The sequence below is a fragment of the Cupressus sempervirens genome, chromosome 3, assembly GCF_028749045.1.
Source record: "Cupressus sempervirens isolate cs-2001-9-10 chromosome 3, ASM2874904v1, whole genome shotgun sequence".
Taxonomy (NCBI): Eukaryota; Viridiplantae; Streptophyta; class Pinopsida; order Cupressales; family Cupressaceae; genus Cupressus; species Cupressus sempervirens.
The window spans coordinates 623,808,818-623,822,126 of NC_143120.1; the positions used below are offsets into that span (position 1 = coordinate 623,808,818).

General features: G+C 35.8%; 1 protein-coding gene across 11 annotated transcripts in view; it reads left to right on the forward strand.

Moving 5' to 3' along the window:
- Positions 1–13,309, forward strand: part of LOC149568217 (uncharacterized) — a 203,536-nt gene that overhangs the window by 45,688 nt on the left and 144,539 nt on the right. For 9 of the 11 annotated variants that reach the window (XR_016362527.1, XM_089821221.1, XM_089821226.1 and 6 more), the window contains exon 3: positions 3,635–3,856. Coding sequence is in view for 9 of the 11 variants with exons in the window: in XM_089821221.1 (XP_089677347.1) it covers positions 3,635–3,856 (222 nt within the window). In the remaining 2 variants the exon portion in view is untranslated. Of the gene's footprint in view, positions 1–3,634; positions 3,857–13,309 lie in introns of those variants that run through there. The other 2 variants (XM_089821229.1, XM_089821227.1) reach the window with 2 other exon arrangements.

Sequence of the window (13,309 nt, forward strand, 5' to 3'; positions counted from 1 at the left end):
GTTCTTGTGTATCATTTAACACTGAGAATTGAAGATTGATCATCGAAGGTTTCACAATGATTGGATTGTCATTCATGTATGTGCAAGTGTCTATTAATTGCTTGGAAGTCTTATAATATTTTCCCCCTACTTTTTTATTTTACAAACATGAAACAAACTCTTTTTCTTTTCTTTTTTTTCGTGTTTCTATGAATGTATCGCTACGCTTTAAAAGTTTTAAAGGTTTTTAATATTTCTATATCTATTTTTAGTTTTTAATTTTTTTATGTGTTGTTTATATCATTCTTGTCATAGAAAATAATGGTAGCTACTTCTAGCTTCATAGGCGAACAAAAATTCAAAATAGATTTGAGTTCTCTTCGGAAGTATGTTGATTCTAAATGTCATTCAGAACTATGTTGATTCTAAATGTCATTTGGATTTGTACGGGTTGGGATGTCTAGTATTTAAGTTCATATAGTTGTTGAAAGTCCATTTGTGTAAAATTTTTGGACTAGGCATCAAAGGTGTACCTATTCCATCATTCTTTAGGAAATAGAAGTTTAAAAGAATGAATACCCTACATCCCTATTTAATCTTAATGTTGTGGCAAAGAGCCATTCATTTGTTGTTAGTTTTGAAGAACGATCTACTGGAAATAAGAGATAAAAGGAACCTTTATGATATTCAAAATGAGACATAGATGATCAGCACATAGCAAGATGTATTTATGTATATGAGTTGTCTCTCAATGTTGTCAGATCACCATATTGGAAAGAAATGCTGAGAAAAAACTCCAAAAGGTTACAAGGGCTTGAGTTATAAAAAGATGCTTGAGACATTGTTGGATGAGGAAGTCAAGTTGATTTCTGATGGGTAGAAAAATGTTAAAAATTGACCATGAATCAGTATCATAGTAATGTTCTATGACGTTTTTAAAACTATGGATTGTGAGAAGAGGTGAATGCTGGCCAATTTACTTTGAACATCCTCATCACTACCATTGAGGAAGTGTTGTTCAAGTTATAACAAACAATGCTAAGAATTGGAGAGCTACAGATTAGTTGTTTGGAAAATTCCATCACACATCTTTTGGACACCTTTTGCAGCCCTCTCTGTCAGTAATATGCTTCAAAAAATTGGGAACATGATTGATTGGATCAAGGAGTTGTATGTAGACGCTGAGAAGATCTAAATGTTCATCACCAAAACACACATATAGCAAGGCATATCTAGATCATTGTCGAAATTGAAACTATTAAAGATAAGCATACAATTTTAGTATACAATTCTAGGTTAGCTCTATTATTTCAGTACCTGGTTGAATCAACAAGAGTATTGAAGTGCAAATTTCCCATTAAATCAGAGACCGAATCTTGTATAGTTGAAGAGAGTTATTGTATGTATCCACAAAGAAAGTTATAGAAAGAAGACCCATCACTTCAAAGATTAATTTTTAAGTGAAGACAAGCAGAAAGTGATGTAGGAGCATCCTGGGCTTTCTTGCAATCTTTCATGTTGGGGGTATTTGGCTTTGGAGCTGTGGACTCGGTCACCAAAGGAGTGGTGCTCAGTCGTTGTTGAAAGTAGTGTTGGCCAAGGTGCTCGGTCATTAAAGGGGCTTGGTCGCTGAAGAGCTCGGTAGATACTATTGCTCGACACTTACTGTTGTGCTCGGCATGTATTAGTTGCTCGGCATGTGTTGGCTGCTTGGCATGTGTTGGTTACTCGGCAATGCTTGGGAGGGTGCTGACACTTGGCAGTGTGTTGGTGCCAACTGGAGTTCTTGGTGCATTTAGCGTGTGATCGTGACGTAGATCGATTTGGGAGTTTGTGTGGACCTATGTGTGGTCTTGGTTATCTCTTCTATGCGCATTAAATCTTTGTTGTAAACTTGGGGCTTGTCCTAAGTATTTATGTGCAGCTATCGCGTGTTAATTGTAGGTTAATGCGAGGGTTAACATTTTGTATTTAATGTTTGTTGTGAGCCGACTTGTGGCTTAAATATGCATTTAATGCAAGGGGTTTTATTTAATTTGTAATTGCTAGGCTAACTTGTGGCTTAGTTGGGTATAAGTAAGGGGTCTTGTGGAGTCTTTAGTCATAATCATCTAGTTTGGAGAAGAGGATGAAGTGTAGGAACGAATTTGAAGAGCAAGTAGCTGTGGCTTAGAAAGCTAGGAGATTGCTTGGTGGGCTTGCGAGCACAAGTTAAGATTTTCTTGGTGGTTTTCTTCCAGAGTGCAGAATGACGAGCTAGGATTAGTGGATTGAGTTGGATCTTGTGGATCTTGCAGAACTATTATTGTAATTGTTGTTGTATTTGACCCTAATGCGGAAGGCCTTACAGACGGGCATATTGCATGTAAGTAGTTATTTTATAAATAAAGAGTTTTAATTTGGTATCAGATCTTGCATTTGTGTTGCATTGTTATTGTGTTTCTGCTGTGTGGTTATTTGCTGGGGGCTAGGACATCTCCTTTGGGGATTCTCCTGCCTTGCACTCCATCAAAAAGTGACCCTATTTTATAAACCGTGACATACTGCAAAGCTTAATTAGATCTTTTTCAAAATTGGAACTATCGAAGGTAATTTAAGTATACCGTTTCATTATACAATTCTGGGTTAAGTCTATTTTTTCAGTACCTGTTTCAAGTAACAAGAGTATTGAAGTACACACTTTTCATTAAATTGCACACTAAATGGTGTGCAGTTGAAAATAAATATTGTAAATACCTTTAAATAAAGTTAGAAGATACATCACTTCAGAAATTAATATTTAAGTGAAGGGCGGGGTAGAAATTGAACCTATTTTGCAAGTCTTTGGTAAGGTTGAATTTGTTTATAACTGGCAGGCTAAATCTGTCAAGTGCACGTACGTTGATCTGATGAGAGTTTTTGAAAATATTAAATCTTCATTTGCCATCTTGCTGCAAAAGAAATTTCAGAAATGGAATTTTATATGTGATTTGGTTCAATATGTTAATACTGTCTTCCATAGTTTAACACTGAATTCCATTTTCGAAATCAATGCCCATATCGTAGTATTTATGACCATGGAAGATTTTACTGCAAGTTGTGCAATTTATTTTGCATCCAAACAATATTTATTTCTTTACCATTGTGTTTGTGGGAGTGGTGGATGAGTTGGAGGAATTTTATTTACTTTCAGGCCTATGTTAAGGATTGCAGTTTTTTGTTTCTTTCGTGCACGTCGAATCACAGTATATAGAATGTCTTAAAAAATTAAGTGTTAATTATGTAGTTCAGACTGTAGACATCTACATTCGACTGTATGAGGATTTTGATCGAACCCTTTCAAGTATGGTACACCTTTTTTGTGGATGTTTTACTAATCATTGGTTTCGACCAGAACATACAGTTCAAAATCTGCACGGTGCTCAGTGCTTATCAAGTATTTTTCAGCAAATATCTAATATGTTCATGTGTCATTATTTATGGCACTAATCAATATAATTGGATAATTCAAAATACCTGGATTTAGTGAAGGGTACAGTTTATTAGGTTACCATACTGGGTTTTCATATCATTTGTAATAAGGGAGCCTTTGGTTCGGTTGGACAACCCAACTGATGACATAGCAGTAAATGTTATAATCATTGCTCTTTTATCTTGATGTTCTTTTGCTTGGCAGGTGAATGTGCTTCCTTTGGAGGAAACTGGTGATTTTGATCTGGGTCTACATTTGACTGCATATTTTCCTGAGCTGTATCCATCTACTTCTCCACCTATCACAGAATTAGATGCTCCATGGCTGCAAGAGAGCACTAGAGAATGGCTGAATGTTGAGCTTGGAAAATTGTTTAATGAAAGTAAAGGAGATGTCATCGTGTTTCGATGGATTGAATGGCTAAAGGTATGACTTGTGCTCATCCATCATAATGTTACAAAGCTTGTGATCAAAATATCAATTAGATCTGTTATTTTTTCATGCTGATGGATAGAACCAACCTGACAAGAAGGCTATATAATTGATAAAACTATATAATTGGACTATAACAAGTGTTATTTAGAGAAAATCATAATTTATAACTTGTCTGTAGATAGCAACAAAAAATTGATAAGTTAATGATGCTTAGTTAGATATATAGCACGGGCTTATATCTAGCTGAGTCCACTTTATATTCATTTATAAAATTATTGTTGGGTCAAAACTGTAGAGCTTTCCTTTGTTTATGAATTTTATGTTCAAAGTCTTCTTGCTACTTATTTGCATCTTGAATTCTTGTAAATGTATATGCATTTTACTCACAGTTCTTCATGAGTTTTCTACTCTATTCCCCTACTGCAGGGTTGAATTAGTTGCTGTCAGGTATTTATGTTATTTCATCCAAATATTAACAGGGAGACACTGTCCACAATGCACAAATCTGAAACCTAAATTTTGATGATAGAATTAATGGTGAAACCAAGGAAATGGTGCATACAATAATGCTGGGAAGATAATGAGTAAAGGAAATCTACATCCTCTACGACAGAAATAAAAGCTAGTATCATTTGGTACCTTTATTTGGAAGAATGTCACGATCTGATAAGAGTTTGCCAGATGAGTGTGAGAACATTGAATTTCAATCAGAAGTTTCTGAGTTGTGTTGATGAAAAGCATTTTGAACTACATTGACTAGCACACTAGTTGACTGGTATATCATCTAGCATTTGTCAAAAATAAGTACAGGGTAGATGCAAAAGATGTATTTGAAATTTTGAATTATACTGTTTTGTACTCACTTTGATCAAGCTAGAGTGTCAATACTGAACTTTTCTTACCAGACAGCTACAGTGAATTTTGCCTTGGCTTTTAAGATTAACAAAAAATTTAAAAATGTCAAAAAGAAAAAGCACAGAGATCTCTAAGAATAGAATGAAGAGGAAGCCAAAGTAACTAAAGCATTGGTATTAAAGGAAATAAAAAAGCTAACAGATAAAATAATTTGATGTTTAGAAATATTTAACTGAAAAATAATCCTAGGATTAGCGCCCTTTACTGTGTTGTCGGCATTGAGGTGTAAATCTTGATGAAACTAATGTAAGAATTGGGAGTTAGTCAAACATCTGATAAACAGACAGAAAGTTTGGTGTTGAAATATTTTAATTGAAAAAACAATCTAATGATGTATGCCCTTAAAAATATTGTAAGTACCATAGTTACACCACCTTGGGGGACGGGGGGACGGCGAAACGGGGGGACAAGTTTCCGGGACGGGGGGACAGAGGGGCCTTAATTTGGGGACGGCGGGGGGACGGTGGGGGGACGGCGGCAGGGGACAAGAGGGGTGTATATATCTATGCATATGGTATTTAAAAATGTTAGTTATGAAAATATGTATTGCAATATAGGATGTAAAGATGTAAAAGAGTGAATACTTGAAACATTGCATTGAATTGGAACATCGAACATTAAACATAAATAGTTGAATTTGCAAATAGTGAATAGCAGGATGTCTCCCATCCTCGGTGGAGGTGGTGGAATCTAGTGGCACCGCTGGGGACGGGGAGACGGAGTCCCCAAGTCTCCGGTGCGTTGAAGTCTCCGAGACGTCGGGCAAAAAGGGGGGGGACGCGTCCCCGTGTTACTATGGTAAGTACTGAAGTGTACATTTTTGTGAAATGGCATAATCTCCATTAAATGAAAAATGAATAAAATGTCAATCAAACAAGATTGTTTTGATGGCAAAGAAGTTTATCCAATAGAGTCAAATCGACCAATAATTTAATAAATGGAGGATATTGCTGTTAATGATAGGATGGAGGACAACATAAGAGACTAAATGATTCAAGTCTAAGGATAACATTTGATAAATGAGAAAGAACGGTGGTGTGATTTAGAGTTTGTAACGCATTGGATTATTTTTGAAGATGCTGTCATATACACATTTGGTGTAAAGTCTTTGGAATGATGTGTCAGATATGAAAATTATAAAACTGAAAATGAAAGAGGTGCCATGGATGAGATAGTATGCTATTGAATCACTCTAAAATCCCTTTACATTCAAGTCATAATCTCCTTGGAAATGTGTAATGTTTATTAAGTTATCAAGTCCGTTAAAAACAATAGATTGTTTGTGTAAATGGCCTTGATATTGGGCCTTTTCTCCCATTTTCTAAACATATAACCGTAACCATAGGTTTCATCACCTAATACAAAATGTGATGGATTCTTATGATAAAATTAATAAAGAAATGAATGATAACAAACAAAATGTATATGAAAATTTAATAATGGAAGTCACCTTGAGGAACTTGTTTATGCTCTTGGCAAACATGTCATAAAAAATGTTCATAACCTTTTCTGCTTCTACATGTTTTTGCATGGAGCCTTCACACACCTAGTGCTCACAAATGTCTACTTAAGAATGTATGCGAACCTGCAATGCACTGCTATGTGGTGAAATATGTAGAAAATCATATAATCCTTCATCACACAAGGTCTTTCCCTTCGTGTGCTCATTCATTACGTTAAGCACCCAAGTGTGGTGTCAAGTGCCCTACTTCTAATTTGGACCTATCTTTATTTTTGCCTTGTAACCCGTTCTTTTTCCTGTGGCCTCAAGTAATTGGGAAGGGGACCCTTTTATGGTAGGTTCTTTTGGCAGCACTCTTAGAGCGGCCTCATCATTCAATTTGAATCTTGGCACCTCTTCAATTGAGGGCCAACTTGCAATGATTTGGAGAAAGGAAATTCATAGTGGTAGATGACTCACGATGGAGTCAATCATCATCAATCATTCTCTTAGTTGGTAATTCCAGTTTGGAATTCTATATTGAGCTTGCAGTTTGGGGGTGCAAGATCCTTCCTGGTCTGCTCTTTCTCAATTTGGAGAAGTCTCATATGGAGACCAAATTGATTAGTGATCAAGGTCCAAAGTGTTTTCAAGCGCTGTTCTCAACATAAATCCATCAACTTAGATGTTATCTTTCAATATAATCTGAAGTATGATTCAACAAGAAATATTAATCATATGATATTCATCATACATATATTATTTGGGTATGTGCACTGGCATCAAATCCTTGACACCTGCCAAAAGAATATGTTATATCCTAGAAGGGTATGAGTTATCTGATTTCTGACACTCCAGGACAATAGCTTAACAAGAAATCACAATGTCATGGTCTCTATCATGACAAGTATCATGATCTTCGGGACAACAACTTAATGAAGTTTGTCATGATAATAGGTCTACCATTTATAAGATTGTCAGCTTACAATGGTTACCTTCTGTTTATATATGTTAATGAAAGATTGTCACCTTTCATTACATATCATATGCGAAATAGTAACCACCATGAACCAAGTCAGAGAGTGGTACATGGGCTTTCACCTCAATGCTCTCTCACAAAGAAGAATGCATTACAAGGAATTTCACTTCGAACTTTTCCCTTATAGAGAAGAGATCGCGCTTCAAATCCCTCCCTTTGAATGACAATCCTGGGAAGTCAAGTCCTCTAGTTACGCCCTTAGAGCTCTCTTTGCCTAAGGATGCCTGTCAAACTCCCTCTGCATTTGATATCGATCTTCCTAAATTTCTAGTGATAAGTCATTACTTCCTCTATATGTACATATGAGTAGGCCCATCAAAATCATGCAGTCACACACATGTATCTCTAGACTCCCTCTAAGTATCAATCTTCTTAGCTCTTTATCTAGTCTAATCATCAAATGACTAATGGATTCTAGATCACAGCTTCTTTCAAGCTACTATCATAAGATTGAGCCTGCACAATATTTTGGTAGCATGTATAAAGTAACAGCCTTCGTTTCTGCAAGAACATCCTCAGACATTAAAAAAAAGAAGAACAAGGCAGATAAATCTTCTAGTATGTATAGAATTAAAAATACGAGAGAGACTACAATGAGTAGATAAATGTAATACTCAAAGATAAAGAGTACTTATCTGCATATTAATGGAACATCTCCCCTTTAAAAATGGTTCAAGTGGGAGTGGAACATTGTTTATCATTTCCCCCCCACAATGTGAACTTCCCACTTTATTGTCAAACAATTTTGCATCATATTTAAGTATGAAAAAACGTCTTAGTTATTTTGTCAATGGCAGTAGATCACTACAAAATACAGTCATAATTTACTGCTAAAAGAATATGATTACTCTTTTAATCTCTCTTGCCTTGAACGATGACATATGGCGAATCAACTATTCATTATCATCAAAGATTGCTTCAAATGTAGATATCCGGGCACATAAAATTAGTCACCAAGACTACCTAGGTTTCCATGTGGCTACAAGAATGACTTTGATCATCTCTTGATTAACTTAACTTTGCACGATAAAATTTGTATCGCTGAATAATCTCCAAGACTATCCATAATAGAATACATGGACCTTCCAATATAATAAGTGGACGTGATCTTGGTTTGTTGAGATTATACTATTGTCTTCTAGAGAGTCCTTGTTCTCTTAGGAAATAGACATATCCTCGCCCTCTAGATTCTTATTCGATATATTGTGCATCATTGGCACCAATGTTAGATATGTCAATTTCCCTAACTAGTTCATGTCCGAAGGATATCAACACATATTGTAATGCCCCTCCTAGGAATATTATTTATTTAACCAATAATTCTGAATTAATGTTTTGATTTTGCTTCCTTGCCATATCATAAAGCCCTTATTTTATATTTACATATTATTCTATGTTCCACGATCAATACTTCATCCTTAGAGACATCATATATTATACATAAGTTTTTAATCTTCCATCCAATGATAGAGATCGATGCCTCAATGTAATGTCCTTGAATCCTGTACGAATTGGGACTAATATTATCTTTAGTTACTGGTTTGAGTTTGGTTCAAAATATGGGTTCAAAGAACCGTTTTGCTGGTATGGCAAAATTTTGGGAAGGGTTTTGGGTTCGTTCATACAAAAACATGTAAAAATTATAAAAAACTATATATATGCATATTTATGAAGCCTAGAAGCATAGAGTATCATAAAATCATATGATGTAAACTAAGTTAATCATTTAAACAACAGAAACACCATAGGTATAAACTTTAAACACGTCATTAATCATAGCACCATGAACTTCTTTTGCTCAATCATCTATTTGCTCACAAAATCACCTTTTTGCGCACCACAAATGATGTTAGAAGCCAAAATAACCTACTTACATTCACTTTTTAGGGCAACTGGAACTCGAAAAATATAAATTTTTTTATTAAAAGCAACTTGAAAGTTGATAGTCTGCGTAAATTTGCCCAAATTCGTCCCAAATTTGATCTCGGCAGCCAAAATTCACTCGGGTTCGAATTATGGACTGCGAAATCGAACCAGCCCAGGGAAAATGGAACCCTAATCGAACTTGGGTCGAACCGGACTAGTATTTTGAATTGGTTCGAACCCAGGCAGGTTTCTTGGGCCAAAACAGGAAGTTTCTTGTACCATCTAAATCTGTTTCTTTGATATGTAGAGTTTTAACTATCAAGGGTTGTATTTGGTGTATTTCTCCAATCTCAACTTCATATGTAAACCGTTCGTCATAGTAATAAATTTCTCTTGATGAAAGTAAAACGAGGCAGGAATTACTCCCAAAGCCCAATCTATGATAGATATAAGAAGTTAAATGAACTCATCCTTTTGATCTGTGGTATGGCTCATGTAGGTGCCTTGAGTATTTTTTAGTCAAGTCTTATCCACGCTGTTCATTCAAGTTTGTAATAGTTATGTGCTGAATGTTGTTTACCGCATGGGTAAATAGATTAATGCATACAGACAATGGAACAAGGACATGTAACAGCAATACTCTTTTGCATATGCCAAAGATGTTACATTATGCTTATGATGATTACAATGATTTCCCACGGTGTACATATATTGTTCCGAAGAACCTTCCCAAAGGGGTCCATCGGCTACATAATAAAGAATTACCATCTACATGCTAATCTACGTGTCGGCTACACAATATCTACCAACGACATCAACCCGTCGACTACACAATATTTACCGAAGACATCATCCCCCCCAAAAGAAAAAGTCGTCTCCAGACGACAATTACAAAATATTCGAGACAAATTAACAAACAAAATATATTAACTAACTAACTACAACAAGATAGATTTGTTTTTGCCACATCACTTTCACATTCGTCCCGTGCCTGCACCAAATTGGTCTCCAACCCACGATGCATCTGTAGCCTTTGCTAACACAATACTGTCTCCTTAATCAAGCTGACCTTGATAGCCACCCGTGCCGCTTTCTCTTCCAACTCTTGGGTACACTTAGCCAAGGGTAGCTCTACTACCCTCAACTGGATGATCAACTCCTCTCGAGCTCTCTATGCATCCACCAAGACGGCTTCACGTCCAACACCTACTCCAAGTGCCTCAAAGCGTAACATCCCTCTCGAAATGCTTGCTCCAGTGCTCTCTCCACCTCTGGCACACTATGCTTGCAGCAGCTCCAGGTCTCATCAACTGGTCACACTTCCCACGACTATAACTAAATTGGTGTCTGGGGGCATCACGATAATTTGTCTTTCTCCTTTTCTCTGTTGCCTCCCGCGGTAAAGGTTTTGACAATTTCCACTTTGCTAATTCCCACTTAGCTATTTGAAACTTCCCTGAAAATATCCCTTTTTTACCTTAAGACTTCTAATTTTTCCACAGCGTGGGAAACTTCTCCCATGGTGTGGGAAACCTTAAGACTTATTTTTCTCCCATGGCATGGGAAACCTTAAGACTTCTTTTTCTCCCACAACGTGGGACACTTCTCCCATGACGTGGGAACCCAAAGGGGTCCGTCGGCTACATAATAAATAATTACCATCTACATGCTAATCTACCCGTTGGCTACACAATATCTATCAACAACATCAACCCGTCGGCTACAAAATATTTACCAACGACAAATGCATTGAGTCAACTTGCTGATGTATATCCAAATGGTGAATAGAAATGGAGGATGTGAATCAAATGCCTTAATTATGATTATGACCTGTATCACTATAACTCATTCTTCTATACATCGATCTTTTATATTGATTGGGCATGTTCCATATTTCATCTTTATCACTGTGATATTAAATATGCTGATTGGGTTGATAGGGCCCATTATTTTCTCTTCTTGTCTGCGGTTGAAGTACTATTATATTATAACTAACATTGGGTTGAGAATATTTGTTCAGGGTTCTCCTTTGCCAACTGGACTCCTCTCCCATCTGCCGGTTTCATTTTTTTTGACTCTACCCTTTTCTAGGTATTGATTTGATTCTGAAAACCAACTCCTCCTATGACTGACTGCAGTAATGTCCCTCCCTGGGGCTCATCACTTGATGTGGAGAGTCGCAAATTATAAAAACATTGATACTCGCGACTTATTGCTTTTATTTATTTATTTTAGATGTTCCCTTTCTTTCAATTCTTAGCACTGTTTATTTTTCTTTTCTTTGCTGTGTTGATTTCTTTGTCTATAAGTCCTTCGACTGAACCATAATGTCCTACCTTTCCACCCTACCATTATCTGTTGGTGTCTGCTAATTATTTGCCTTTTTATTGTTATTCACTATTGTTGTGCACAGTTTGTAATCCCTTTTCTCCTCCCTTAATATCTTTTCTGATTTGTGCTGTTTTCCTGGCCTATTCCGTCCTCTTTGGATATTGTGATGAAATATAATTTAATTCTCACTAGTTGTATTATATCTGCAACTATGTTCTTACTAAATTTCATTCGCTAGTTGTCTCAAACGACTTGATGATTCAATGGTTTTATATATTTTTTGAATGTTCTCATGGCAGGTTTAAATACCTTGTGAATAAATTAGCTTCAAAGGATCTGAAGAATTCATCATGGTTTAATCATAATTTGAAATGCATAAGACTCCCTCCAATATGTTAACCACACAAGTTGACTGAAGTGGATATTTTCGCTTTGTCAGTAGATGTCTTCCTCTGTCTATTGTGAGTGATTAATTTGAAATAATGAATTATATTCGTATAGAATGATTAAATTCCATAGTGCCATCTTAACAATACACCTACGCATTATATTCAACAAAATAAAAAACCATCTAATGAATAGGAGGGCCGGTACATGGGAGTACTGTTAGCATAGAGGGATTCGTTTTAATTTGCCAATATCCAAGAATGTGGTGACTGAGAGATAGTGGGCTATACATGGCCAAGGGTGACTGACAAAATGGTGTAGTCAAGGCACATTCAGGAGCATGAGAGATAAATGATAATCTCCACTCTTCAAATTTCCTTCACATTATTTGTAATGTATGCGATACTCTTACGTTGTAAAATAGGAGCCCTCACCCTTCTATGTTCTTTTTCTCTTTGCTAAGTCAGATGCCTGAAGCCTAAAGATTAGAGGAATATATCGTTCTTTGTCCTCCTTTCGTACGATTTCCATTCTTTTTAATCTTTTATTATATTTGCAGCCTTGCTCTAATACCATGTTCAATTATCAGGATCCTTGCAAATGTACTAGCATTGCCATTGTTATAGGTGTGTTCCAAATACAGATTTGAATCTCATATAAATGAGAGGAGACATGTCTCATGAAGAGACTTGTCTCTATGGTTTAATCATCATTTAATTAATAATAATATATTAACAAAAAAAAAAAAGGTATAACACTATATATATATACACTATATTATATAAATATATATATTATATGCAATAATAAATATTATTTAACATGGATAAGTATATATAGGAAATGATGATTTACCAATAACAATAATGTATCTCAGATCAAATCAATCCGACTGAAGCTATAACCTGAACACGTTTGATCTCACAAAATACTCTGAACTTGATATCATGAGAATTTTGTTTCCCTGCCAAATTCAGCTTTGTCTTATGCAACTCCTTCCAACATCACATCTTCCTCTCAAAGAACAGCTGGTATAAACTAATACACACATCCTTTTTTCTTTCAATGGATACACACACACACACATATTCAATCGCAATCATACTTAGTCTTTTTGGCTCTAATACAAAAGATCACTTCCTATTGCTAAAATCATTGTCTCTTATCATACATGTTCCACACAAAACCAAACCAACCATCCTTTTAATTAAAATTTCGCGAGGGATAACCAGAAAAAACTTTTTGCAAGTACCACATTCAAATCACTGAACAAACCACTCGCCAAAAATCAGCTTGGCTGTACACATTACCCTCTAGCAATGTATCATTTATTTCTTGAATCCATGATCTCCTACACTCTACTTTCACACTGCCCAGTCCATAACAATTACCAACACTGAATTTAAGATGCTGCTCTTGTTAGAAAACACACTGTTAGTAGTAAGAGGAGTAATGATTGAACCAT